This window comes from Xiphophorus hellerii, chromosome 6 (assembly GCF_003331165.1).
Source record: "Xiphophorus hellerii strain 12219 chromosome 6, Xiphophorus_hellerii-4.1, whole genome shotgun sequence".
Lineage (NCBI taxonomy): Eukaryota > Metazoa > Chordata > Actinopteri > Cyprinodontiformes > Poeciliidae > Xiphophorus > Xiphophorus hellerii.
The window spans coordinates 20,138,509-20,163,483 of NC_045677.1; the positions used below are offsets into that span (position 1 = coordinate 20,138,509).

Sequence of the window (24,975 nt, forward strand, 5' to 3'; positions counted from 1 at the left end):
ATTTTTGACTACTGGAATAATTAGTCAGCTGTGAGTTGTCGACCATCCCACCAACTGCGCCGACTCAGTGTCTATTCACCTCAACACACACACACACACTTACACACAAACCAGTCGGTCACGGTGGTCCAAACAGGGACACGTCAAGAGGCTTCAGAGGAGTTTCACGAAGAAAATTATGGGGATTCACTGAAGACATTACAACTTTCCTGAGTAGGCAGCAGTCAGGCTCAAGGAACCGAGAAGTAAGAACGTATTAGGTGAATGATTTGGACTAATGTTGTTGAGATGCATGTTAACGTATATTTCTTTATTCTACCATGGCTAATGGTAGCTAGCATGTTAAGCTGGCTAACCTGCCCTTTAGCTATATGGAAGCAGTTTGACTGCGAGCCAAAATTACTGGGTTTGTCATTTATTTATCAAACTAATGAATGTACCTACCGAGTGTTCATCGAAACCATCTGCCGACTGAGTTGCTGTCATTACCTAACGCCTGTCCGTTTGACATTAACGGTAACGTAAGCTCCAACCAGGCGATAACTATGGAGCTAGCTGAGCTTAGCAGAGCCTCGACTCCATTCATTTCAATCTCTCCAGCTTTCCACTGTTTTTCATTCACGTTTTCATGAAGTTAATGTGTAAAACCGAGAAGCAATGTGGGTCAAAGCGGATGCTATTTTTTGTTTTCGTTTTCTCTTTGTATTTCCGCCTGTTTTATTCCAGCGTGTGTAATGTATCGCGTTGTTCTTTTTCTTTTTTTTTTTTGTCGAAGCTGTGATTTCTAATATTATGAGTTCTATTATAATTTTCAGATGTATGTTTATAAGTGCGAAGATGGCAAAGTACACGGTGTTAAGATCAGCTGACCTGTGTTAATTTGCGATTTAAAATAGGTTAGGTTACAGGAGTTGTAGCTTGCTGACACCGCCGAACAAAACACCTATCTGGGGGACACTGAAAACACAAGCACCTTGTAACTCAAACTGTTATGCAGCAACTTCAATACTAAAACACTTCAAATTTAATAACACCAGTATATATCAGGTCCTGACATATAGTGCCATTTAAGCATTGAAGCCAAAGTCACTTATTTTTGAGCCAGACATGTTTAGTTGTGTATTTAAGCAAATTAACTACCCATTTGCTCAGCTTTTTTTTTTTTATCTACAGGCAAAATATAACGCAATGATAATAAGCATAGTTCATTAAAGTAAGTGTGATGAGTCATTTATAGGAATTCAAATTAATTTGATCCAAACCAGTAGCCATTAATTGTTCCCACAGACCTTGTTTTGTTTGTTTTATGGTATATGGAGAAAACCCAGCACTGCCCTTCCTTCACATGTTGCTGTGCTCTGTTCATCAGCTGGCTGAAAGAACTGTAAGACAGAAGTGTTTTCTCACTTTATCTCCTTGTGGTTAATCAGAGATGAATTGTCAAAATGAAGAAAGCACCAGATCTCATGAGTGCTCTATTTCCTAAAAAGTGGCATTTCTTCTTTATTTTCTTTCTGCTCATAATCTGAACCCTCAACTTCTTTACCTGCTTTCTGGTGGAATCTAACCTTTGAATGGACAGTAGACAACATTTTTGGCACACAGGCAAGTGGACAGTGTTGATAAATCAGGCCTGATATTAGTTTGTTACACTCCCAGTTTTATTCTAGAAAGACCAAAATGGCTGAAGGCATGTTTCAGGCATAATATGAAATAGAACACTACTACGATAACCTCCAAGTTGTCTATTTGGCTTTGTACTGGTGTATGAATTTGTGAGCATTTTGTGTGTGAATGGGTTAATGAAACTCTAGTATAACAGTTTTGAAGTCACTATCACTTAAAAGTGCATAACTGGTTCAGATAATTTATTTAAGAAAATAATTTCTAGAATTATAATGATGCAGGCTTTATGACTCTAATCAATATGGTGTATTGTTTAAAGTAGAAATAAATCTTTCACTCGTTCCAATAAAAGCAATTAGATTGTGCATCTCATTTTTATCATTCAGTAAGAATCTCATACTGGTTCATGGTTAATATCTTTTAAATAAGGAAAAAAACAACAGATTTTTCAACAAAAGGTGATTAGTGAATTTAACGTATGCCTGTTGTTTTTGTATATAATCACATATCCCCGATGAGCCCGGAAATTTGGAAATTGTTGTTCCTTCTAGATTGATCAAAACTTTGTCACTTTAACAAACCTTTCAGGCTGGCACACCAGTAGTAAATGAATGATTCGTTTTAGTTGGCAAGCCTTTCAACCTGAGTAGCATAAATTTATGCTTTCTAAAGCTAATAACAGGGCAGCTTGTCCTGATGTTGTTGACTGTGTCACTCTTTAAACTTCCTGAAAAGGGTGTGGGCTGCAGGAGCCAAGTTAAATTTGAAGTTATATACAAATACTGCGTATGTCATTTCCTGAGGAAACCCTGGTTTTTAAATTGAACTAAATCCTACTAATTGGCGTCCGTTTTTAGTGATCAACACATTTTACTCTCTTTACTATTTAAAGAGCAAGGACTGGTATCCTTAAAAAAAAACGTTACTTTCTGATATAAAAGAGGTAGGATTTGAAAATGTCAGACTTAACATTTACGCTCTTTGTTTTGTAAATGACTTATTCCCAGCAGCTAGGAATTTTTGGAGCACTGTGGAAAATAAGCAAGGAAATGATACTTTAGAGGAATATTAGGGATTATTAGCACTGCGGAATGTGGAAAAATTGAAGACGGCTCTGCCTGTTTTAGGTCGTCTTGGTTTAATTATACCCACATAATGAGTTGGAAGAGGTAATTCAGTTTTGTGTTTATGCTTGATGTAGTGTAACATGAACCTAGTCAGTGAATTATTTGGCTTAGTCACATTGGGATTATGTTACAAGTCATATTATAGATGACTCTGGATATACTTAGAATTCTATAAGATTTTATTTTGATAATCATTTTAAATATTTTTATCAAGTTAAAGGTTTCTATGTTCATTGCTACTAACTTATGTAGCTTGGTTATTTGCTACCTTTCATGTGCTTATATTATAGTGTTTTTTTATCATTAGAAGTGAAATACATTCAGCTTACAGGACTTTGACTTTCTATGCTGTTTTGTTCTGGATATAAGATCAGACTTCAACATGTTTTTAAAATGTTTCACAAATCAAAGGTAATTTTTAGCTAAAATCTACCCTGTGTTCGATAGGCCTGTCACAATAAAAAATTTGCTGGTCGATAAATGGTCCCAGAAGTTATTGAGATAAACAATGTTTTTTTTTTGACCATTTTCAAGTAATATAATGCTGATGACATAATACAGAAAAAACACATTGTCAAAGAGCAATAAACTTAAAATCTTAATGAACATTTAACAATGGTACTAGAAGACATTTTGAATATCCAAAGGAAACAAACAAAAAACACCCAAAACAACAAATAAAATAAATTATAAAATATTTGTAAACAAAATTGTCCTTTACAAAATGGCTAGATGAGAACTAATAAACCAGGCTGAAGACTTTTGTCATCCAGTTTAGAAATAGAGAGAGAAAAACTATAAATAATGCTAATGGATATTATTAAGCTTGTTTTAATATATCATGTGATTAATTGATTTACTGCTTATTGTAACAGGCCTAGTGTTGAATACTACAAAGAAAACATGTTGATGTCACCCATACAAAAGATTGACTCCAAAATGTACTTACTGAATTTTAATAAATCTCATATCAGTATGGAATTATTCAGGCTTGATCAAATTATTTTACACTAAAAAAGACTTTGAGCTCAATATTTAATTTTAAGCAGTGCAAGTTATTTTGATAACAGCAAAACGGCCAACTGCTGAAGCTGGGAATCTGATGTTTACATTATCTAAATGTCTACAGGAGAAAAAAAAGTTGATGGATTATTATTTTGTTGTAGGTAGAGCAGTCGTTTTGTAGATCACAAACTATTTTAACACAACTCATAGAGTTTTCAGTTTTGGTTCGATCAGTGTAAATGCTTTAGATAACGGTGTGCAGCTGATCTAGTTCAAATTCCTTCAAAAACAAAGGAAAACCTTTTCACTTACACTTTTTACTCAGTGTCTTCAAATGTTCTGTTCAGTGCTTACATACTGTTCTTCTTGTTTTTGACTCACCATTTATTTATTATCTACTGTATACCCATGAGGGTTCTTAAATGCTAATTTAGCCATGACGAAGTAACGTTGACAACAAATGAAACATGCTGTGTGAGACACTTCCTCTGGATGAGAAAATTATCCCATTTTAATATTGTGAGATCCTGGTATGTCCCTAGGCATTGTGTGTATCATTACACATATTTGAAAAAAATATGATCATTTATTAATTTATACTTCATTGCTGTTTTTACTTTCAAAATGAGTTTTAGCACAACAAGGAAATAAGTCCTCAGCTCTATAAGCCCAAGTGCTTCTTTTTGGTTTGTTTACAAAAGGCTGAGCAGATGAGACGGCGGGGTTGAGGCCCTTTCTGGAGCAGCCTCTTGCATTATTTTCATCCTGGGTAGTCAGTGGGGACCCAGACTAGCCAGAGTGATTCGCGAGGCCAGATCAGGGAGAGCTCCTTGATGAGAAAAACATGTTTTTGTCATTATTAGTTGGACTGCATTTCATCTGTTAGTCCCACAAATCTGTCATTAGACTGTTGAATATAAACATTCAATCATTTCTAATGTTCTCATGCTTTCGGTGTTTGCAGTTTGTTTTGCAATCGCCTGTTCATTTGGTGAAACATCTTATTGATAACGAGCAGCAGAAAACATGTTGAAGTCCAGCACACTGGCTCAACTATAGGCTGACCTTAGCAACTTGGTGTCGTTCACCTTCATCTCGCTTTTGATAAGTTATGCACAATAACAAGAACACACAGTGAAGATTGTAATGTACATGTGACAGAAAAATGGTGCAGACGACAGCGGCTTGGTATTTTTTCCCCCCTGAGCTTTTACTCTTATCAGAAGAAAACATTGCGTATTCGTTCAGAGGAAATAGCTTCACCTTATCAGCCGTACACTGCCACTGTGAAGATCCCATCCCATTGGCTTACATCGCTGTACCCTGACAGCTGACTGGATGAGTACAAGTACACGTTCTCAAGAGAAAATCCCAGAAGAAGGATGGCAGTGTTTACGACTGTCTTGCACAATTGCCACAAGTTCCAGATAACGTATCTGTATTTACCTCGGGGGCAGTCATTCAAAGGTGAGTAGGTGGGTCCTATTGAATATTGGATTCAGCATGGCAGCATTAAACTATCGCCGGAATCCAAAGGCAAAAGGTATTGGTCCCAGGAGAGTATCCTAAGGTCTGTCATGTACGGCCTCCTGCTCCACTTATTGAGATGAAGAGGCAGAGATCCCTGGCAAGCTGGGAACTCCTGGGGAGCAACACAGAGGACAACACAGACTATAGTGAAGCTGATGAGTCGTCCTCTCTGAGGTCATCTTGGTCCCTGGTGAGTCTGAAAGGGTTTTGTAATTGGTCACAGCTTATGGTAAAAGACTGGAGACCCTAATGTTTTTCAAGAACTCAGTTTTGTGAAAATGGGACTGGGATTTTAAAATTTGTGACTCTGCTAGTCAACTATGTTTTTGCTTAGTTCATAGAACAGGGCAATGGTTTGAAACAGTTCAAACATGTTTGACGTGAGACCTTCTCCTCATGTCTGCTTATGTTGAAGACTGATTCTTTTCATCTCATTCTCTATATTAATATGGTGCAGTTTTGTTAATGCATTCTTTAGATTTTTTCTTGTTGTCCTTCAGAAGAGCCGACCTTTGAATTTATAATTTTACAGCTTTCTTGTGACCGTTGTCTTTCACTTTTAGTTTAACTATAGTTTCTAAATGAGTTTTTTTACTCTCCTTGCCAGCGAGACGATTTTTTTACTGTCTCCCAGACAAGCTCTTCTCTTTTTGGTTTGACCTTGTTTTAATGCGCATCTTACCCAATCTGAAAATGGTTTGAACTGTAGTTACACTGACAAAAAATGTTTAGCAATTTATTGAACTTTTGATGGAAAAGAATGCATCAATTTGTTTGTACTTGTTTAGTTTCTATTTGCCTGTAAGTGGAATAAAACTATATAACACATTTACTGTTGTTTGATAAATATAATTTTGAATTCAGTAAAAATCTGATAAAGTTAAATATGTATTTTGATACATGAATGGACATATAAAATTTTCTATTCAAAGGTACTGCTTCTAGCAGAAACCTGTTCTTTTTATTTTACTGTCAGTATTTTTTTGCTTTAAAGTTTTGATTTTAAAACAAGCCTTAGACAAATTAATGTGTAATTTTATATAACTTTAAAGTTCCAGTTTTAGCAGTTAGAAAAATGGAAATCAGTAGTGGTCAGTAAAAGCCTGTAACTATCAGTACATCTCTTATTCAATTGTGTTCACATGATGAGTGATTGGAAAGCAACTTTCGTGGTCAGCAGAAAACATGTTGCTAGCATTGACCTCTTCTCACTTGTATTTAATAATGTAGAAGATTAGTTTGTATGTTGGCTCAAGTTGTTTTAAGCTCTTAACATGCCAACTTTATTGGAAAATATCAGCAAGTTCAACACCAAGGAAATTATTTGTCTATATGTTTTTATCTTTTTCAATATCAAAATTTATAGGTTGTAAAAGAAACTTGTTTGGAAAGAGAGCCAAGAACATGAAATTAACATTGGTCTATGTGTACACATTTGTTTTTTTATTTAGTCTCATGGAAAATTGCCTCCATTACTGAAACATGTTGGTGTTGAATGGTTTTCTTTTCTTTATTTTGGTGACATTTAGGTGCATACATTAGCAGCTTGCTCTAATGAGGTTAATATCTCACCAAATGTTCATATTTATTTATTCTGCCCTTGAAAAATTGCCCCATTTGCTCCCACTTAAATCCTCTGTTAGTCCTCTCATGGTGAGATTGCGAACAAAGGTTACTGTGGTATTGGGAAAAATCAGGTTATATAAACATGATGAAGTCAACATGGAAATTTATTTACTGGCTTCACCAAATTAGACCCTGACCCAGAAAACTGAAATCATGTTTATTTGTGAAGTTAATGGTTACACATACAGCCTCTGTTGCTGTGCATCAATAACTTTATCAAATTCAATCTTGGCCTGTATGCCATTTTCTTTGCTTTAGTAATTTCAGCAAACTGCAAAAATAACTTTCTGCTTAAACAAATATATCTGTAAGGATTTATGTTTTGAAAATCATTTTAATACTAATTCTCAACCATATTTACAAATTTAATAAGGCAGTAAAACATGAGTAATGCAGTTCGCTGGGAGTTGTGGCTGTAAGCAGAATGTCAGCTGCTTCCATTTTTGCAGAGCAGTGGGGACCTCTGTTTGGGGTTATCTCATTGTTTTGGTCCATCCATTTGCTGCTCGCTCTGTTGTTGCTCATGTTGGACAGTAGCCAGAGATAGGAAAACAATGCTCTTTGTCAGTCTTTAGGTTCAGACAAACAACTGTAGCGAAGGCAAGCAGAGAGAAAACTAAAATCTGAAAGGAAAAGTTTAAAAAAAAGGACAAAGTTACTTCATAAACAGTTGAACTGTATTGTTTTGTGTATTTATAAGGTCTTTTAAATGTAAGTAAAAATTGTTTTTTTCTTTTTCCCTTGAAGACGGACACCATGAACTACGTGGGACAATTGGCTGGTCAAGTTCTTGTAACAGTCAAAGAACTGTATAAAGGCATCAATCAGGCCACTCTGTCGGGCTGTATTGATGTTGTTGTTGTCCGCCAGAGAGATGGGACCTACCAGTGTTCCCCGTTCCACGTGCGCTTCGGCAAACTGGGTGTCCTGCGCTCTAAAGAAAAAGTAGTAAGTTTAACTTTTCAGTCCTCAAGTTTTCTCCTTTATACTTTTATGTAGATTGATGGTTTTAAAGTTCTTGTGGAAAAAGCATTTCAAGATGTATTAAATAATTGCCTTTATTTTATTTACAACTGAATTCCATCTTGGTGCCAAGGTGGAAGTCTTGGCACCAAGATTTTTTTTTTATAAACTTTTTCTCTTTTTAAACTGTCATGCCTAGCACATGGACATTTTTGATTAACTTTCAACATAGATGTATCAAAATCAAATTCTATAACTAACTGTTACACAGTTAAAAACAGCAATGTATAAAAGAAACCAAAAGCATATTTCTGGATCCGCCCCCATGGTACAACTGCTGTTATCTGGTTCCTTCTACAAGCAAGCAGCTTTTGGTCTACCAAAAAGTTAAAACTTTTTGCTAGCAGTGTGCACGAAGGAATTCATTTGAGCCATCACTGAAAGATGAAACGATTCACTTATCTGTCCTTGATAGTTTTTTTTCATCCTACCTGCGTCAGTCATGAGTCAATTGGCAATGGATAAGTAATCTGCAGGCATAACAGTTTAAAAAAGTCAGTTGTTGGTTTTCAGTAGTTTGGTTTTCCTCAATATTATGTTTTTCTTCTTTGGATCTATGTGTGAAAATAGTACGTGTGTCATTAAGGATATTCAGGTGGTATGTGTGAGCTTATCAACATTACTTTGAATTACATAACATTGTACTTTGCTCCCTTGATGTGCTAAAATCTTTTTTCCAGTCGTAAAAAGAGCTATGAAAACATACTTTATTGTGATGCAAAGAATTTGATTAGAATAACACTAATGCAACTAAGTTATACAACTGATTGCATACAACTAGTGCTGCACTTGTTGTGTCCAACTCCAGCCCTGAAAGACCACCGTCTAATAGTTTGTCCTTCAAATGTTTTTGTATGTAACCACACCTTACTTGAATGGATGAGTTATTGTTAGGCCTCTGTGGCACATGACACCAGGGAATTAAAACGACCATTGGAAACGTGTGTGTCGAAGCATGGCCACAACAGAATCTGAGGAAGGTGATCCTCTAGGAATTGTTTTGTGGACCACTTCGCTGCCTGTGAACAGCTATATTTAATAATTCTGATGTGAAAGTATTTTTTTATGAACTCATTATGTAAAACATGTCATACAGATAATTAAAAAAAAGATGTATATCATTATTTTGTCCATAAATCTGCGTTCCTTATCAACTGTTATGATGCAACTCATTTATTAAAACAAAAATAGATTACTGGGTGCAGCCTTAAAGATGCATACTTGTTTTTTAATTTTTTTTGTCAGGAATATATGCTGCAGTTTTTATCATCCACAAGAATAGGCTCTGGCTTTCCATTAAACAAACAAACAAAGTTTTATACATAGAGATCACAACATGCGACTCCGCCAGTGGAATCTTTTGCGCTTGCAGAACAAAGATGCTTCTTTTTTCCCAAAAATAGTTGAGACCATTTCTTTTTTTTCCGAGATAGCTCAGTTAATATTGGCTTTGGAACAGTTAGGTTATTTTGAGTGCTTGCTTCTCACTAGGGTAAAAACTATTTTTGTAGCACATTTTTCATTAGCCTAATTGCTGAGAAGGGGCAGAAGGATACGTCCAGTTTGGTAGTGATGCTTCAGTATCAGGAGAGAGATTTACATCAGTCTGTTGTAGCATGCCCATCTTTTTTATGTTCGGCACATTAAAATCAGGACTGGCATTTAAAGTTAAAATACAATTTAAAAAATGAATTGTGAGTTTTCTTTTTCCATATTTTTTTAAACACTGTCCTATACATGCAGAGACAAAGGGATAACCATTCAGGATCTCCAAAACTCCCTTATGTCTTGTGATGTGCAGATATCTAAAACAAGTTGCTAAAGATGGATTAAAATGTCAGCTCTTCAATCTTTTTGACAATGAGAAAATGATCTCTAAGAGAATGCTAATTACAAAGGCTCAAAATATGTCAGTATTGCTGTTAACAAGAAGAGGTCTTGTCCTGCAATAGGAGAGTTGTGCGTTCGATTTCAGTTTCCTCTACTGGTATGTTTAATTGCAAGTTGTATGAATGTGTGAGCTGTTGTTTGTATAACTTGGAAAGCGTAGCATAACTTCAGTTTCACTTGCCATTAGTACATTGTCTTTTTAATCTGAGCAGAGAAATTAACCAAATTTTAGAAAAAGCATACAGATAAAAACTAATTTGTCATGACCATGAAATTGCACTTCTCATTTTTTTTTGTTTAGAAAGTGGATGTATCAATGTGGTTAGAGTAAAAATTTACATTGGTTTACTCAAATGAATGAATGAAATATTTTTATATCCGTGCCTATACTTATAATATATCATTTGAGTGGAGCGCTTGTTTAAGGAGTTTCTGAAAAATCCTTTTAACTTGGTATACAAGAAAAATTTGTTTGAACCTGAGTCTGTCTACCGACTTAGCTAGAATGCTGATGGGCTTGGAGAGGAATGAATGAGTTGTTTCTATGGCAACTGCTCTACAACTTGAATGCATGGGGGAGGGAAGAAAAGGTCCTCAGTGGCTCACAGAAGGGCTGTTGTGTAACGAACATTTATACCTGTTACTAAGCGCAGTTTTCAAATAAGTGAGGACTGCTGCTTTGTGTATTTATAGCCTTTTGGGAAGTTATTTCATGAAATATATTTGTCTCTTATATGCAGACATTTTTCAACATTAGTTAATTAGTCACTCTGGATGGACAACCACAAAGTATTCCTTCCATTTGAAAGTAATATTTATTGAACACAATTTTACCATGGCAGCTAATATCTTCCATCTAATTTGTGCTTTGCAATATGAAAGTAAATTAATTTAGTGAAACTAATGCAAGTTCATGTAATAAATTAATCAATAACATCAGAAGGTACTGAAAAGTAGCTCGAGGATGATATTGGCAATGAGCTGTTGGACTGAATTTAACCACTTGAAGTGAATCTAACCTCTCCCTGACTGTAAGTGGATAAGGAGAAGCCTCATTTATTCTGTCTCATTATTAATTAGAGCCTGAAATTCAAAGCCACACTCAGATTAGTTGCTATAGTTTCCTTCACCAGGTGAAATTTCATCTCAAACCTGTAGAGAATCCAGCATCTGCTGGAAAGTTTAGTACAACACATGGAAAAATCCAAGCAGCAATCTATTAAAGGGTGGACAAAGAACGTTCTTGTGGCTGTGGTTTTCAACCCAATATTGATGATATGGTGTCATGTTGCAGAGCACTTGTGTGCCATAGCCAGCCTATTCTGTAGTATTTTACAGATGTTACTACTTTTTTTTCATTGTGGTGTTAAATTACAGAATTGGCTTCATTCCACTGGGTTTCCCCAGCAAACTCAAAAAGCCTTGTTTTATTGGCTGCTCCACAGAATAAAAGCCCTGGGTACTTGAATGCTTATTAGGATTTATAATCCCTCAGGTGAAACATGAGCTTACCTAAATAGTTATGTATTTTTTTACTTTAAGTGCCATCTTTCTGATTTTTAGATTGTCATAGCTGATTAAACCATTGCTTTCTTGGCAGAAAAAAATGTAGACTGTGCTTGGCCCAGCCTAACTAAACATGAATCTGTCCCCATGTGAGAAGTTGAGAAAGAATACCTTTGGAAAAATACAGCAGAGAAAAAAAAAAACAGTTTTACAACTTGTTCTGTTGGCAGCTAACTGCTTTTTTTTAATCGTCTCCCATTTTACATCCCTTCTTTTTGTTGCCTTCAGGCATAAACACATCTATGAAGCACTGTAATGTCTCTGATTGCATACATATTGAACTGCTCCTCATGTAAAATAGCACTCCAAACTATTTACATTCATATTCAAACATGAACAAAAAGTATATTCTTTAAATGTATCTTATCTATCTAGATATCTATCTAGATATCTATCTATCTAGATATCTACATATCTAGATATCTACATATCTAGATACCTACATATATCTATAGATATATATCTATATAGCTATATAGCTAGCTAGCTTTTGGACCAGTCTGACCTTCAGGTAGAAAGCTTGAAAGAACAAAATGGAGCAACTTACCTGCACAATGTTAAAACTTCCTGTTAACGTCTGTCACTCAATCTCTTGCCCCCTGACTGAACCACAGACAAGTCTTGGCATGCAGTAGAGAAAACATCTTGCCTTTAAATATATTTTTGCACTCAGCCTGGTGTGTTCACTGAGCTCAACTTTTGAGTTTTAGACTAAAAGGGAAATTCTTTCAAATGGCCTCAAACTGGGCCATCTTAAACCGCTGTTTGCCAAAATCTTCTTATAAAACCCTCTGCCAATATAACTGATTACTTTCTTAGTTTTCATGTTGTTTCATGTTGTTACAAATATCAGCCTGAATTTTCTTTAATGTTTTCAGATTGATATTGAAGTAAATGGTGATCCTGTAGACCTGCATATGAAACTCGGTGACAACGGAGAGGCTTTTTTTGTCCAGGAAGCCGAAGAGGAAAATGTAAGCATAATAAATACACACATCATTAATTTGGAAATAAAGTTAAACTGTTTATGACTGAAAGAAAAATGTTAGATCAAGTTCCAAATACTGCATTTGAGAAGAAGTTAAACAGTTTATAATCCCCTTTTCAACAAACCACTTTCTGATGTGTTTGTAAAAAAAACAGCAAGGTCTGTATTGAGAAATCCACCCACTTTGTTCAGTTGACACATTTGACAGTTGCAAATGTTTCTCCTATTGTGACAGCTACTTGCATTGCATTGGTACTTACATCTCTACATCTATTGTTTTGTTGTTGCTTAAGCTTTCAGGCGTATATTGACATATTTCCTCTTCAGCAGATTATTCCTGCCCACTTGGCCACATCCCCAATACCCACTGAGAGTCGCCTGTTCTGGATCTCGGAGGTAGAGAACCGGGCACCTAAAGATCTAAATGATGATGATCCTCTCGACCCAGAAGACCCACCTGAGCCCCCTGCTCCCAGTGCCACTGCCACAAAAAAGAAAAAAAGACGAAGAAAGAAGCACAAAGGAGACCCTCGCAGAGAAGAGCTGACCCCACCGGTGTCTTCTGGTAATTCTGTCGCTGCTACAACCACTTCTGTGTCGGGCACTGGACAAAACGAAGAGATTTTTGAGATGGATCTCAGCTCTGATGAAGAATCTGCACCACATGTATCAAGGTAGTTTTTGGATTCAAGGACTGCTGGGAAAGGCTTTTAACAACATATATATTTATATATATTTTGCATTCTGGATGTAGGTCACCTTCAACTTCAACAATCCGTGACATTGACCCCAAACTGCCTACAGTCAGACATAATCTGGAAGGTTACCCCCTGTCTGACAGTGAATGGCCATCAGGTGATAGGTATGTGTAAAGCTAAGCTTTGCATCTCGAGTATGTGTTTAGCATAGATGCATAAAAAGTTCATGTTTTGCTCATTGTTTGTGTTTCACTTCCTGTCTTTCAGTCACAGCTTGTCTCAGGCCTTTTCCCCAAAGAGTGACTCTGAACTGGTGATGAAGTCTTCAGAGAGTTTGCTGAGGGCTGAGTCCCATATGCAGTGGACCTGGGGGGAGTTTCCAGAAACAACTAGGGTAAGCACTTCTTTCCTGTAAAAGTCACAGCAGATGCCAAGTTGCCATGTTTTCTGAAGTGACATCTGTCGTTTTAATGTTTAGGTCACAAGGAAAGAAAAACCTGAACCACTAAAGACAGTGACCATCACCCCATCAGAAAGCACCCACTTCCGCGTCATCCTCAGCTCAGAGGCTATGGCGAATGAAACAGAGACTGAAAAGGAAGATGGAGGCCCCTCAGTGTGTACCATAGTCAAGCCTGAGCCACGTACCCCTGTCACCACTGTAACACCTGATAGTCTATCAAGCATCAGCACCGTAATGTCTGTGAGTCCTTTAACTCCAACAGAACCTCCTGATGTCCTTCCATCCAACGTGACCACCTCCACCCCTTCAAACAGCCAGCATACCGATTCACCCTCCAAGAAGAAAGGTACACTGGGTGTTACACATTCTGGTTTGCAGTGAATAAAAAAAATATATAAGCAGAGTCTCACAAAGCCCTTGAACTTTGACATGTTGTCACATTACAACTACAAACTTCTGTGTATTTTAATATAACTGGTTATAATCGACCCAAACGAAAGCAGTGCATAACTATGCAGTAGAAGAAAAATGATTCCTGCTGATAAATAAAATTTAAAAAATGACTCCTAATTAGTAAACAGTCCCTGTCTTCTCAACCTCATTATAAATTCGCTGTTCTGTAGACTTCACATTGTTCATCTTTGCCACTGGCTCACTTGTGTTGCCAACCCATAGAGATCCAGAGGGCAGAAATCAAATAAAATTCAAAACATGCAGCTGCAATTGTAACAGATTCAGCAAAGCATTGCCTAAGGGTAGCTGAATAGAAAGGCACAGCTATCCACTACTTTTGTTGGTTTAATTACACAAAATCTCAAAAAATACATTGTTTATGGTTGTAATTTGGCAAATTGTAAGAAGGTATAAGGGCTGTTAATACTTTCCTAAGTCATTGTAAAGTAGCAAGTGATTTTATGTTTTATGTGCAGGAGTCCCAAAGAGGAGTCAGCATCAGGGTCCAGAGGACATCTACCTAGATGACCTAAATGTTCTTGAACCTGATGTGGCTGCAAGATATTTTCCCAAGAGGTTTGTTCACGCAAAAACACTTAATACATTCACTTCTTATTTATTAAACACGTGCTCTATTTTAAAACTGGAAATAATATCAATTTCAACCTACAGCTTTGAACATCCTTACTTTTTGTCTGCCTTTCTGATCTCTTCATTCTTTCTTCCATCAGTGAATCTGAGGCAACAGCAAAGCACTGGATCGACTCAGAGATGCATTCTGGTTCCCAGTCTCCACAGTCCGTGGGTAGTGCAGCTGCTGACAGCGGGACAGAATGTCTTTCTGACTCGGCCAGTGACCTCCCTGATGTCACTCTTTCTCTATGTGGAGGTCTCACAGAAAATGCTGAAATATCCAAAGGTCAGCAATAAAGTTTGCCTGCTGTTTTCAGATAATAAGACATTCATATTATGTTGTCATAGGATCTTTTATACACAAACAGATTTTTTTATTACCAGTTTAGATACATGTTTGTAATTAATTTTGAATCCTATCTGTTTGCAGAAAAATTTGTGGAACATATCATCACATATCATGAATTTGCTGAAAATCCAGCCATCATAGACAACCCTAACTTGGTTGTAAAGATAGGAAATAGGTTTGTAAGCTTTTTGTTTTATTCTATCTAATTTGAAAGCTTTGTTTTGTAGGAGTTCATGTGTCTAAATTAGTTTTTGTATGTTTTTTAGGTATTATAACTGGACACTAGCTGCACCCTTGATTCTAAGTCTACAGGCATTTCAGAAGAATTTACCAAAGGTAATTTTTTAATTAAATTTATTTTGCATCTTAATTATTTACCAAATTCAAAGAATGATTAACTCGGTAGTAAGTATTTTTTGTTCTTGTTTACAGGCTACAGAGGAGGCTTGGATGAAGGAGAAAATGCCAAAGAAATCGGGTCGCTGGTGGTTCTGGCGAAAAAGAGCAGATAGTTCAGTCAAACAGGTAGGTATATAATCTCATAGGTAATGCAAGAAAACACTTTGCCCACATTTTATTAGCAATATGTTTGACCAAACCTAGATTATAAGCTACATTAATTGCTCCTAATCCCTTCTCTTTTCTTTTTTTTCTTTAGTCTGAAACAAAGCTTGAAACCAAGGAGGAGTCTCAGTTAGAGGAAGGAGAACCCTCTATTTCTCATGAGAAATTGTCTTTACCGTATGTACTATACCTTCATGTTTAAAAATGTGGAAATATTGAACAGCAAACTAAATCTTGACTTGGTATGGAATTGGAATAAAGATGTTTGTCAATTCAGGTGCATCTCATTAAATTAGATTTTTAAAGAGTCATTTCAGTTATTCAATTCAAAAACTGAAACTCATGTTATATCAGATACTTTATGCACACAGTTTTATGCTAGAGCTGCCATTAAAGGAGTCTTTCTTTGGGATAATTTATGGATTTCGTCTTTGAATAAGTGATCTAGTTATCTTTATTTATTTATGAATTTTGGGTTTAGCATTAAGTTAGCACATCAACACATGGAGGTAGCTTATCAGTCAAATGTGGGTCAAAAATGTCATTGATAGAACACCTGTCTAACTTCAGAGTGCGTTTAACAGCTTGGGGGGAGGGGTGGTTCGCTGTAGTTTTTTTCTTTCTGGCTCATCATGATCCCTGCCAACAGATCTCTTCTTCTTCTCCTGCATCATTCTGCTACTGCAGTACATAACAAAACTTAAAGAGTATCCAGACCTCTTTTATGCTTTGTTGCTTTTGGGTGACTTGACACACTAATGTACAGGTGCACATACATATTGAACGGACTCACTGCACACACAGCACTTCGGAGGAATACTGTTGTAATGTGTGTTAAGAATTTCATGAAAAAAATGAGAAAAAGTCCAATCTAAATATCAACATTGAGAATTAATGTAGTTTGCAACATTGTAAGATGAAATACAGAGGGGATACATTTTTTTCACATTTAATTTTACATTAACATTCTTGAATACGATACTGAACATCAAGCTTCATCATTGACCTTTTTATGCTGGGCAGTCTGCTGGGCGACTCAAATTAGTCGTCTTCCTCAACAGTTTGCATCTATGTTTTTTATTGGTCTTATTAAATATTCTGTTTTTATACAAACAAAATTTAGGATTATCAGCAATAATTCAAAATCAAGATTAATAATCTCATCTTTTAATAATTCACTTTTTGAATTGACTTACTGAAATAAGTTCATCCATCTATGATATTTTGCTTAAAGTGACTTTATTGTAACTTTAAACTAACAATAAAGTCACTTTATAGTTACCTGCAACCTGTAACTATAAAGTGACTTCATTTAATGTCTAATATACGTTTTATCACTTTATTTTTTCACTAGTATTTCATGGGGTAAATAATAAACATAACTGTTTTGTCCTGTAGGCCAAAAGCAGGAGACACATCAAGTGATGAGGAATCCAAGGAGGTCAGTGCTGCGTCCTGCCAAGAGAGGCTGCAGCCAGCAGATGGACATCATCCCACCCCCCACACTTACAGGAAGTCACTACGTCTTTCCTCAGATCAGATAGTAAGTGCTTTGTTGCTTTCTAAAATAGAATAGTTCTATTGTCTCATTATAGTTTTTCTTTTTTTTTTTTTTTTCCACAATTTCATTTTAGGAAACGTTGTAGTGCTTTGATAGTGCACGTAACTGAACTTTCCACTGTCTAAGCCTCTATTCTGTGTTTTAGAGCTCCCCCTGCTGGCTATATATTGTCACGCTTGGTGCCAGTAGGGGGCTCTAAAGACCTGTGCAGATTTTTGCATTATGACTAAACAGTTTGTTCAGCAGACCATTGCCTGCAGGGTTTGCAATGGTCTGCAATGTTTAGTTTTTTTTTTCTTGTGAATGAAATAGATTTTTCCTCCAGATGGCCTCACAGTTTTCATTCTGTTTTTCTTTTTTTTTTTTTTTTTTTTTTTTCCCCCAGGCTAGTTTGAAACTAAAGGAGGGACCAAATGACGTGACATTTAGCATTACCACTCAGTACCAAGGCACATGCCGTTGTGAGGGGACCATCTACCTGTGGAACTGGGATGACAAAGTCATCATCTCTGACATTGATGGTACCATTACCAAGTAGGTGTCTCAAAAGAAAATTTAAAGTCTCAGTAGGAAATAAAAGTCCAAAACTATGTCTGTCTTGTATTTTTAATTTTTTTTCATTTAGTGCAGCACATATGGGGAGTTGGGGGATTAATTTTGGAACACTTTATTGAGTTTCTTTTGTATAAATACATGCAAATGTACTGGCTCACCACACTGCATATTTTTAGAAACTGCGATTCATTCTTTTGCGATGCTGGAGCCTCTTTGACTTTTGCTGCAAAATGGTGATCTATTTTAAAATCAGTGAAGGCTCAGATTGTCAGTCTTGGATCTTGCTCTGTAAACATTCATTATGCAGAAGTGGAAACATTTTTTTTTTTTTTTTTTTTCTTTAGCAAGGCACCATCTGTAGCTCAGCACTCTTTATTGTCACTGATATAACTTCCAGTTATATCAGTGACAATAATGGCTTTCAGCTTAGATGATCAGATTAGACTGCAGGACAGACAATAACGCTATAAATAAATATGTGTAACTCGTGTGGAAGGTTTGCTGCAGTGTTCACATATATTGTCACTTGTTCATCTTGTTGATATTTTACCACAAGGCTGATGGGGAAACATCTCCACATGAGCAGAATCTAATTTTTGTGCTGCGAGTCCCATTTCAATCAACCAATCAAGTTTATTTGTATAGCACATTTCAGCAGCAAGGCGGTTCACGGTGCTTTACATAATAAAAATGCAAAATTGTAAAGAAAATGCCATACAGTCAACAATTGAACAAACATTACATTTTGATGAGTGCCATCACTAAAATTCTACACATCAAATATGTTGGTCAAGACTACAACAGTACTGTACATTATAAATCTCTACTGTCTCTTAAAACTATCCAGAATGTTATTTCTGTTTTAGTAAATTATCTCACCGATAGCTCCTCTTTTGAACCAAAACTGACTGCAGCTTATTTCATGCCTGTTCTCTGACATTTGACATCAAACAAGTCCAGATCGACTGGAGCTTATTATCTCTGCAAACCCCAAGGCCAGCATGTGACGTGGTGCTCTTTCAAGAACAGGTTGAAAAGTACAGGATCTATAATGAGCCCATTTACATCTCGTTCTGTCAGTGCACACAGCCATAAGCTGAGGGTGACTCTGTGTCTTCCCTATGGGCCCAGTAATTCTCATTAGCAAAGGAAATCCCATAAAGTTTTATATTCATGATGAAATGTTAATGTAGTGGGGTGTGGCTTATTTAACCTGCTCTGAACAGTCTGTACTAAGAATCCTATACATTTTTCTCTTTGTATATTTAAGGTGTGACTTTACATTTCTTCCATTTTGCTTTTTGAGTGGTCTGCCTCCCACTTGGAGGCTTTTTCAACATAATGTCAATAATGTTTGTTTGTTTTTTAGATCAGATGTTTTTGGACAGATTCTCCCACAGTTGGGGAAAGACTGGACCCACCAGGGCATTGCCAAGCTGTACCACTCTGTGGCCGAGTAAGTGCACAACAACCGGGATTAATTACAGGGACAGAATGAATGTTTGGTCAGTGGTTAGGAGTGCCCGTCTTTGATTCCCAGTTGGCTTTCTGAGGAGTTGATATTTCCTCTCAGTGTTTGCGTGGGATGCTGTGAAGTGGATGACTCAGTGTGCTCAATTATAATCACGACTTAATTCTTGCTAAAAGACAGTAATTAAATTTGTAGTCTTATATTTGCTGCTTTAGTAAAGATTAGAAAAATTACCGCCACACAGGAGAAACCTTGGTGACTAGGACAGAGTCTATAAATCTGCACTTAAGTAACAATAAAAATCTTGGAACTTTTATATAGAAGTTATGGGTTATGATAATGATGATGGTGGTGGTTTGTGCAGACTTTGAGTCTCATTCTCTCATTTGCAGGAATGGCTACAAATTCTTGTACTGCTCAGCTCGGGCTATCGGCATGGCCGACATGACGAGAGGCTACCTGCAGTGGGTCAATGATGGAGGCATCATCCTGCCACGAGGACCGCTCATGCTGTCTCCTAGCAGCCTCTTCTCTGCATTCCACAGGTACAATAAAGTGTGATTATGACCAACACTTTCATCTAGAAAGTTCTCATGTACATAATACCAAACCTTGCGTTTCTCTCTTTAAACTTGGATTATTTCTTAGGTAAATAGATACATATCTATGTTTATTTAAGACTTGAGCTAATGTACGTTAAGAATCGTAGCTGATATTTTGTAGTCGGGGTATAAATGACAATTTAATTCTATTTGCTAATAGATTCAGACAGAAAAAAATCATATTTTCTGATCAACAAGATGTATCGGGGGTTTAAACAAATCATTTAGCGTTGGATACTTGCAGCATTTTTGCTTTTACCCATGATATCTTGTTGACTGTTGAACCAGTGTGGCCCTTCACCTTCTGTCAGAGTTGCTAGATTTGTGTGGACTTCACTGTCAGTGGTTTGTTGGCTTTGGTACATCATTTTGTCCTCATATATCTTCTGTTTTTAATATACAACAATCTGTACTGGTTTATCATCAGATATGATCTGAAAAAGTAATGCTGCAAAAGTATGTAGTAGATCAGTGTTTATATTTTAATTAAACACTACTTAGGTGTATTTTGAGTCGTGCGTCAGAGCCATGGGAATGTTTTACAACCTTGAAGACTATACATTGTAGTTGTTATGGCAACGTACTATAGCCTGGTATCCGATGGACGTTGGTAATTTTCAAATGTTGCCTTTTCAAATTGAGTGTCTTATTTTATTTGCTTCAAACATTTTTCTGTAAAAACCTTGTTCATCAAAGTATTTTACTTCTTAAGGGGTCTTGGTATCTTTGGGTTGGGTTTTCTTGTCTATTGAAATGATAAATTTAATAGAATGGATTATTAAAAAGTATGTTTGACGTAAAACCTTCTGATTTAATATGGTAGCAAACAGAGGACTCATAAAACTATTTTTTTTTCAGGGAGGTCATCGAGAAAAAACCAGAGATCTTCAAGATCGAATGCCTTACAGACATCAAGAACCTGTTTCAGAATAATAAGCAGCCTTTCTATGCTGCCTTTGGGAATCGAGCTAATGTGAGTAAATGCGTGTTAGAAAAGCTCAGACTGCCAGATATTGAAGTGCTTGTTTTTCTACATGAACTTGTTTTTTTTTTTTTCCTTTTCTTTTTTTTTATATTACAAGCTGTTGCACTCAAGGGTGTATTGCAATGTCAACATGACTCTTTGGCTATCAGTTAGCAGACACAAACAAGTGGAATCAGTAAAGGGCTGAACCAGAGTTGAGGTCACTTGGTAAGTTTGAGTCTGTGTGACCTCATGTGGAAGGGAGGGAAGCATGGGCAGAGTATCATCCTCTTCTGTCTTCAGCTGTATAAACACATACACCCCATGAAGCAACCATAGAAACGTTGTTGCTCAGCACAGGAAAAAACTAAATTAAATAAACAAACACAAAAGCTGATCTATTCTAACAGCTGAAATATTTCCATCGAATGCTCTTAGAGGAACAAAAACAGGAAATATGTGATTAATGTTAGTGACATATCAGTGTGGATGTTTATGTGAGGTTATCGACGTTTCTCTCGTGTGGCTTTTATAGATGTTCTTTATTGAGGTTATAATTTCACCCTATTCTTTAAAAGAGGGTGAAGAGACCCTTATGTGTATTTCCGTCCGCAGAACATGCACACCCAAGACATTTAACACTTCATTTGGATTCGTTTCAATTCTAATTTTCAGCATATGCAGTAAGCCTCTTATCATTGTCTCCATTCAGGATGTTTTTGCCTATAAAGAGGTTGGCGTCCCGCTGTGTCGGATCTTCACAGTTAACCCCAAAGGGGAGCTGATCCAGGAGCAGACCAAGGGCAACAAGTCATCGTGAGTAAATTAAAAAAAAAAGAATGATCTCATTGATACTGCAAATCACGGTGTCACAGGGACTTTTCTTCACTTCCTCACATTCAACATCAAAGCTCTAAACTTGCATCCTTAAGTATCTCATGCTTGTAATTGTCTCAATTATTCTCCAGTCTGTCTAATGATGCTTCTGTGGACACTTATTTTGTCGACATTTAGCTTAGTCTTTGTCTTGAAAAAACTACTGTGAACTCTGGCCAAGCTGAAAACTAAACAGCAATTCTGCTGCTTCTGGTCCTATTTAAAGTAACAAAAGTTCAGTTTTCCATTTGCTCACAGGTTAACCAAACAGAACCACCTGGATTCAAATTAAGTTGGTTTAAGAGCGACCACTACTCTCAATCATCAAATAAAAACATCTCTTACAATAAAATATAACTTTTCAAAACCTTGTTATACCTACATACTAGTAATCAGTCATTACCTAAATGCATGTTGGGGGTCCTTTACTATTGGATAAATGTTGTACATTACTTCTTGTAAGCTGCTTTTCTATAAATATAAAACGTCTGACTAAAATTCGCTAACACGCTTCTTTCCGTCCACAGCTACAGCAGACTTAGTGAGCTGGTGGAGCACGTTTTCCCTCTGCTGAGTAAGGAGCAGAACGAAGCCTTTGTGATGCCTGAATTTAGCTCCTTCTGTTATTGGAGACAGCCGCTACCAGAAATCAACCTCGATGAACCGCTCTAACGCTGCACACTCACCCAACCATTCATCTATGTGGGACTAAACTTAAACACATGTGGAGTGGATCCAATAGCACTTAGGCACACAAAGCTCTACGATTACCAGAGAAACAGGGTTAAGACTAAACTAAAACATAACTTGAAAACTGTATTTATTTTAACGAGTGGAGATTAACATCAGCTGAAACTTCACCACTGGAAAACGGACTAATCGCTTACTAATGCCAGGTCGCTCTACTCGACGACCGGCCTGTAGTTGAGTTGTGCAGGGATAGCAATCTAAAATAAATATATTTTTCAAACAGAATACGTTTAGTAACTCAGAAGGCACTCAGTTTACTTTTGTTCATTTCATTTTACACATTTCTTAATTATACTGTGTGAGAGGAGTTTGGCACTAAGCAGGCGTAGTGTAACCTGACAAAAAAGTGAACAATGATTGTAATAGCTGGTTGGTGTCAGATTTCCCCAACCGTGATGCTCGAACTCATTAGTTTGCAGGAGCCTACTGTAGCAACGCTGCTTGAAGTAAAATTTTTCTGACACTCTTTAATCACATCGCACATTTCTGTTGGCTTCTTCTAAAGGTCATGAACTACATGCCCAGTGAGTTATGTTTGATATTGTTTGTAATCGAGGTAAAAACTCAGAGTATGCCAAGAATGTATGGATCCGCACTTAGTTGTGGCAAAAATGAAGCAGCTTCATGGTATATTGTCCAGCGGTTGTTGTAAAATGTTTGTTCTGTTGTACAAGCTTTACAGACCAGATGTGTTCTGTTAACAGTCATTATTTAAAATTAATATATTAAGTTATTGATTTCTGTTGTAATTCCATTGCTTGTCAGGAAAAAAGTAATTTATCTCCAGTGTAATGAGAAAATGCTTAAAATGGTATTTTGTGTGGTTGGCCACAAATTCTTACGCGCTTAACCAGAGCTGCTCAGCCTTGTCCGATCTCTCTTCAGTCATGTCTCCCACAGCAAGCTGTTTATTTTATTTAATGGTGAAGCTCTCGACATGTAAGGCACATAAAGATTCCTAGCAAACCTCAAAGTCCACAGCTCTAGTATTAATACATGTAAATATAAGCGATGACGCTCAAGTTGCGACAGCGAAGATGGGCTGATCCGAAAGCAGCTTAAAAATTAGGGATTTCCGTTTGAAAGCTTCTTCTATGAAAGATTATAGGATGTTGGTGTGTGTGTGTACATGCATGTATGTGTGCTTACCTAAATCACTGAGTGCTGCTGGTGGGGTGGCAGTATTCTGCACTCCTTTATTCTCCCTCAGTGGCTTTTCCGAGACTTGTCCAATGCACTTTGTCTAAGCTGCAGACTTAAACACTTGCATGTAGCCAACATGCACTTCATAGGAAGTAACCTAAAGTATGCCATTATTGCAAAATCAAGAGTTCTAGTTTTATCTTTAACATCTATCAGTTTTATCTCAAATATAATGATTTGAAGAAGTGTTTAACAGTGGAGGGTTTTCTTGTTTTGCCAGTCAAAACTGAGAATGAAATCTTAAAACTAACATAAGGCTATCATTCCGATCCCCCCTGTAGCTTCATTATGCGTGTGTAGTTCTGCATGTTTATTTGTATGACAGATGATATGAGAACCGATGGAGTTTCTTCGATGAGCAGAGGAAGAGACATTAGTTCTAGTTTGGATATAAACAGGATATACTTGACTCTGTCCGGGAAGCTTTTTGAAGCTCTTCCTTGGCTTTATGTGTGATTTCGAAGAACATGATTTAATGACCAGGATCATATCTTTCTCCCGAGTACGACATAGGATCTGCTTTAGAGAACTGACGGAGTTGGAACAAATGGAACCAGATTACGTGGATGAAAAAAAAGAAAAAAAGCACAACGTAAAAGCTATAGCTACATCTAGTTTCTCTTAGTTCGAGTAATGTTGCTCTGATGTTTTGTGATATATGATGTGTGTTTTTTGATTCCTTAGCTTCTTCTCTACAAAGTTTGAAGTTAGATACGTTTATCTTAGAATTAACAAAAGGAATTTCATTCTTTCTATGAAAGTAAAGCATCTTGTGTGAAAGAATCACACTTCATCCTCTATGATTCCAGGATATATAATATAAAATGTTCATATTCACTGCTGTGAAAAAGGATCCGGTGTATATGCTGATCATCACATTTTTCTGTCTCGATGCCTTTTTTGTTCATGTCATTTCTTACAAATGTATATCATAATTTGTTTTGTTTGGATGTAACGCTTGCTCTTTGATTGTTTCTGACAAATATAAACACCTTATACGTATGCTGTGTTTGATTTGTATAGAGATGTGGTTTAAAGTATGTTTGAAGAAACAAATCTCTGGTGAGAAGAAGAAAAATACAGGCCTGATGAAATTAGCAATATGTGGCTTGTGGTCTTATTTGTATTAAATATCTAACTAAATCCATTTGTCTCTGAATTGCTTTTCATTTCAAGTCAATAAAACTTAAAACCAAAGGCTGCTGGAGTTGCTTCGACTTTTAGCCTGATACTTGATGCCATTTATAAAATGCATTAAAAATATATTTTAGCTCAACTCCCTTAGGTTGTTAAATATTTCACAAATTTTACTGAACATCAAATAGAAACAGTAAGCAGAGCAGTTTTTAATTAAAACCAGAGTCTGACTTTTAGGGCTTAACAGAAACTGAATTGATGTCTAGAAAGTTCTTGCCTTTGGAACATTTTCCAAATCTCAGGAGTGACGGGGGG

At 36.6% G+C, this 24,975-nt stretch overlaps 1 protein-coding gene and 1 long non-coding RNA gene across 5 annotated transcripts; one reads left to right on the forward strand and one right to left on the reverse strand.

Annotated features, from left to right (window-relative positions):
• Window positions 1-89: 89 nt before the first annotated feature.
• On the forward strand, window positions 90-24,720 carry lpin2 (lipin 2). 4 transcript variants are annotated; one of them, XM_032565759.1, is made up of 20 exons: window positions 90-260; window positions 7,662-7,862; window positions 12,272-12,367; window positions 12,709-13,055; window positions 13,136-13,243; window positions 13,347-13,473; window positions 13,558-13,888; window positions 14,472-14,571; window positions 14,727-14,914; window positions 15,059-15,152; window positions 15,244-15,313; window positions 15,410-15,502; window positions 15,636-15,718; window positions 16,940-17,084; window positions 17,488-17,636; window positions 19,027-19,113; window positions 19,521-19,673; window positions 20,589-20,703; window positions 21,407-21,510; window positions 22,098-24,720. In XM_032565759.1, the coding sequence occupies exons 2-20, from the start codon at window positions 7,671-7,673 to the stop codon at window positions 22,240-22,242; spliced, it is 2,727 nt and encodes a 908-aa protein (XP_032421650.1). In that variant the 5' UTR covers window positions 90-260; window positions 7,662-7,670; the 3' UTR covers window positions 22,243-24,720. The 4 variants fall into 4 exon arrangements, with proteins under 4 accessions (XP_032421650.1, XP_032421649.1, XP_032421647.1 ...); XM_032565758.1 differs by having other exon boundaries at window positions 90-245; XM_032565756.1 differs by lacking the exon at window positions 90-260 and adding an exon at window positions 5,047-5,478.
• LOC116721793 (uncharacterized) lies at window positions 3,328-5,109 on the reverse strand. The gene is made up of 2 exons (XR_004339683.1): window positions 5,022-5,109; window positions 3,328-4,587 (listed from the first exon to the last, which is right to left on the reverse strand). It is a non-coding gene; the product is annotated as an uncharacterized LOC116721793 (long non-coding RNA).
• Window positions 24,721-24,975: the final 255 nt, after the last annotated feature.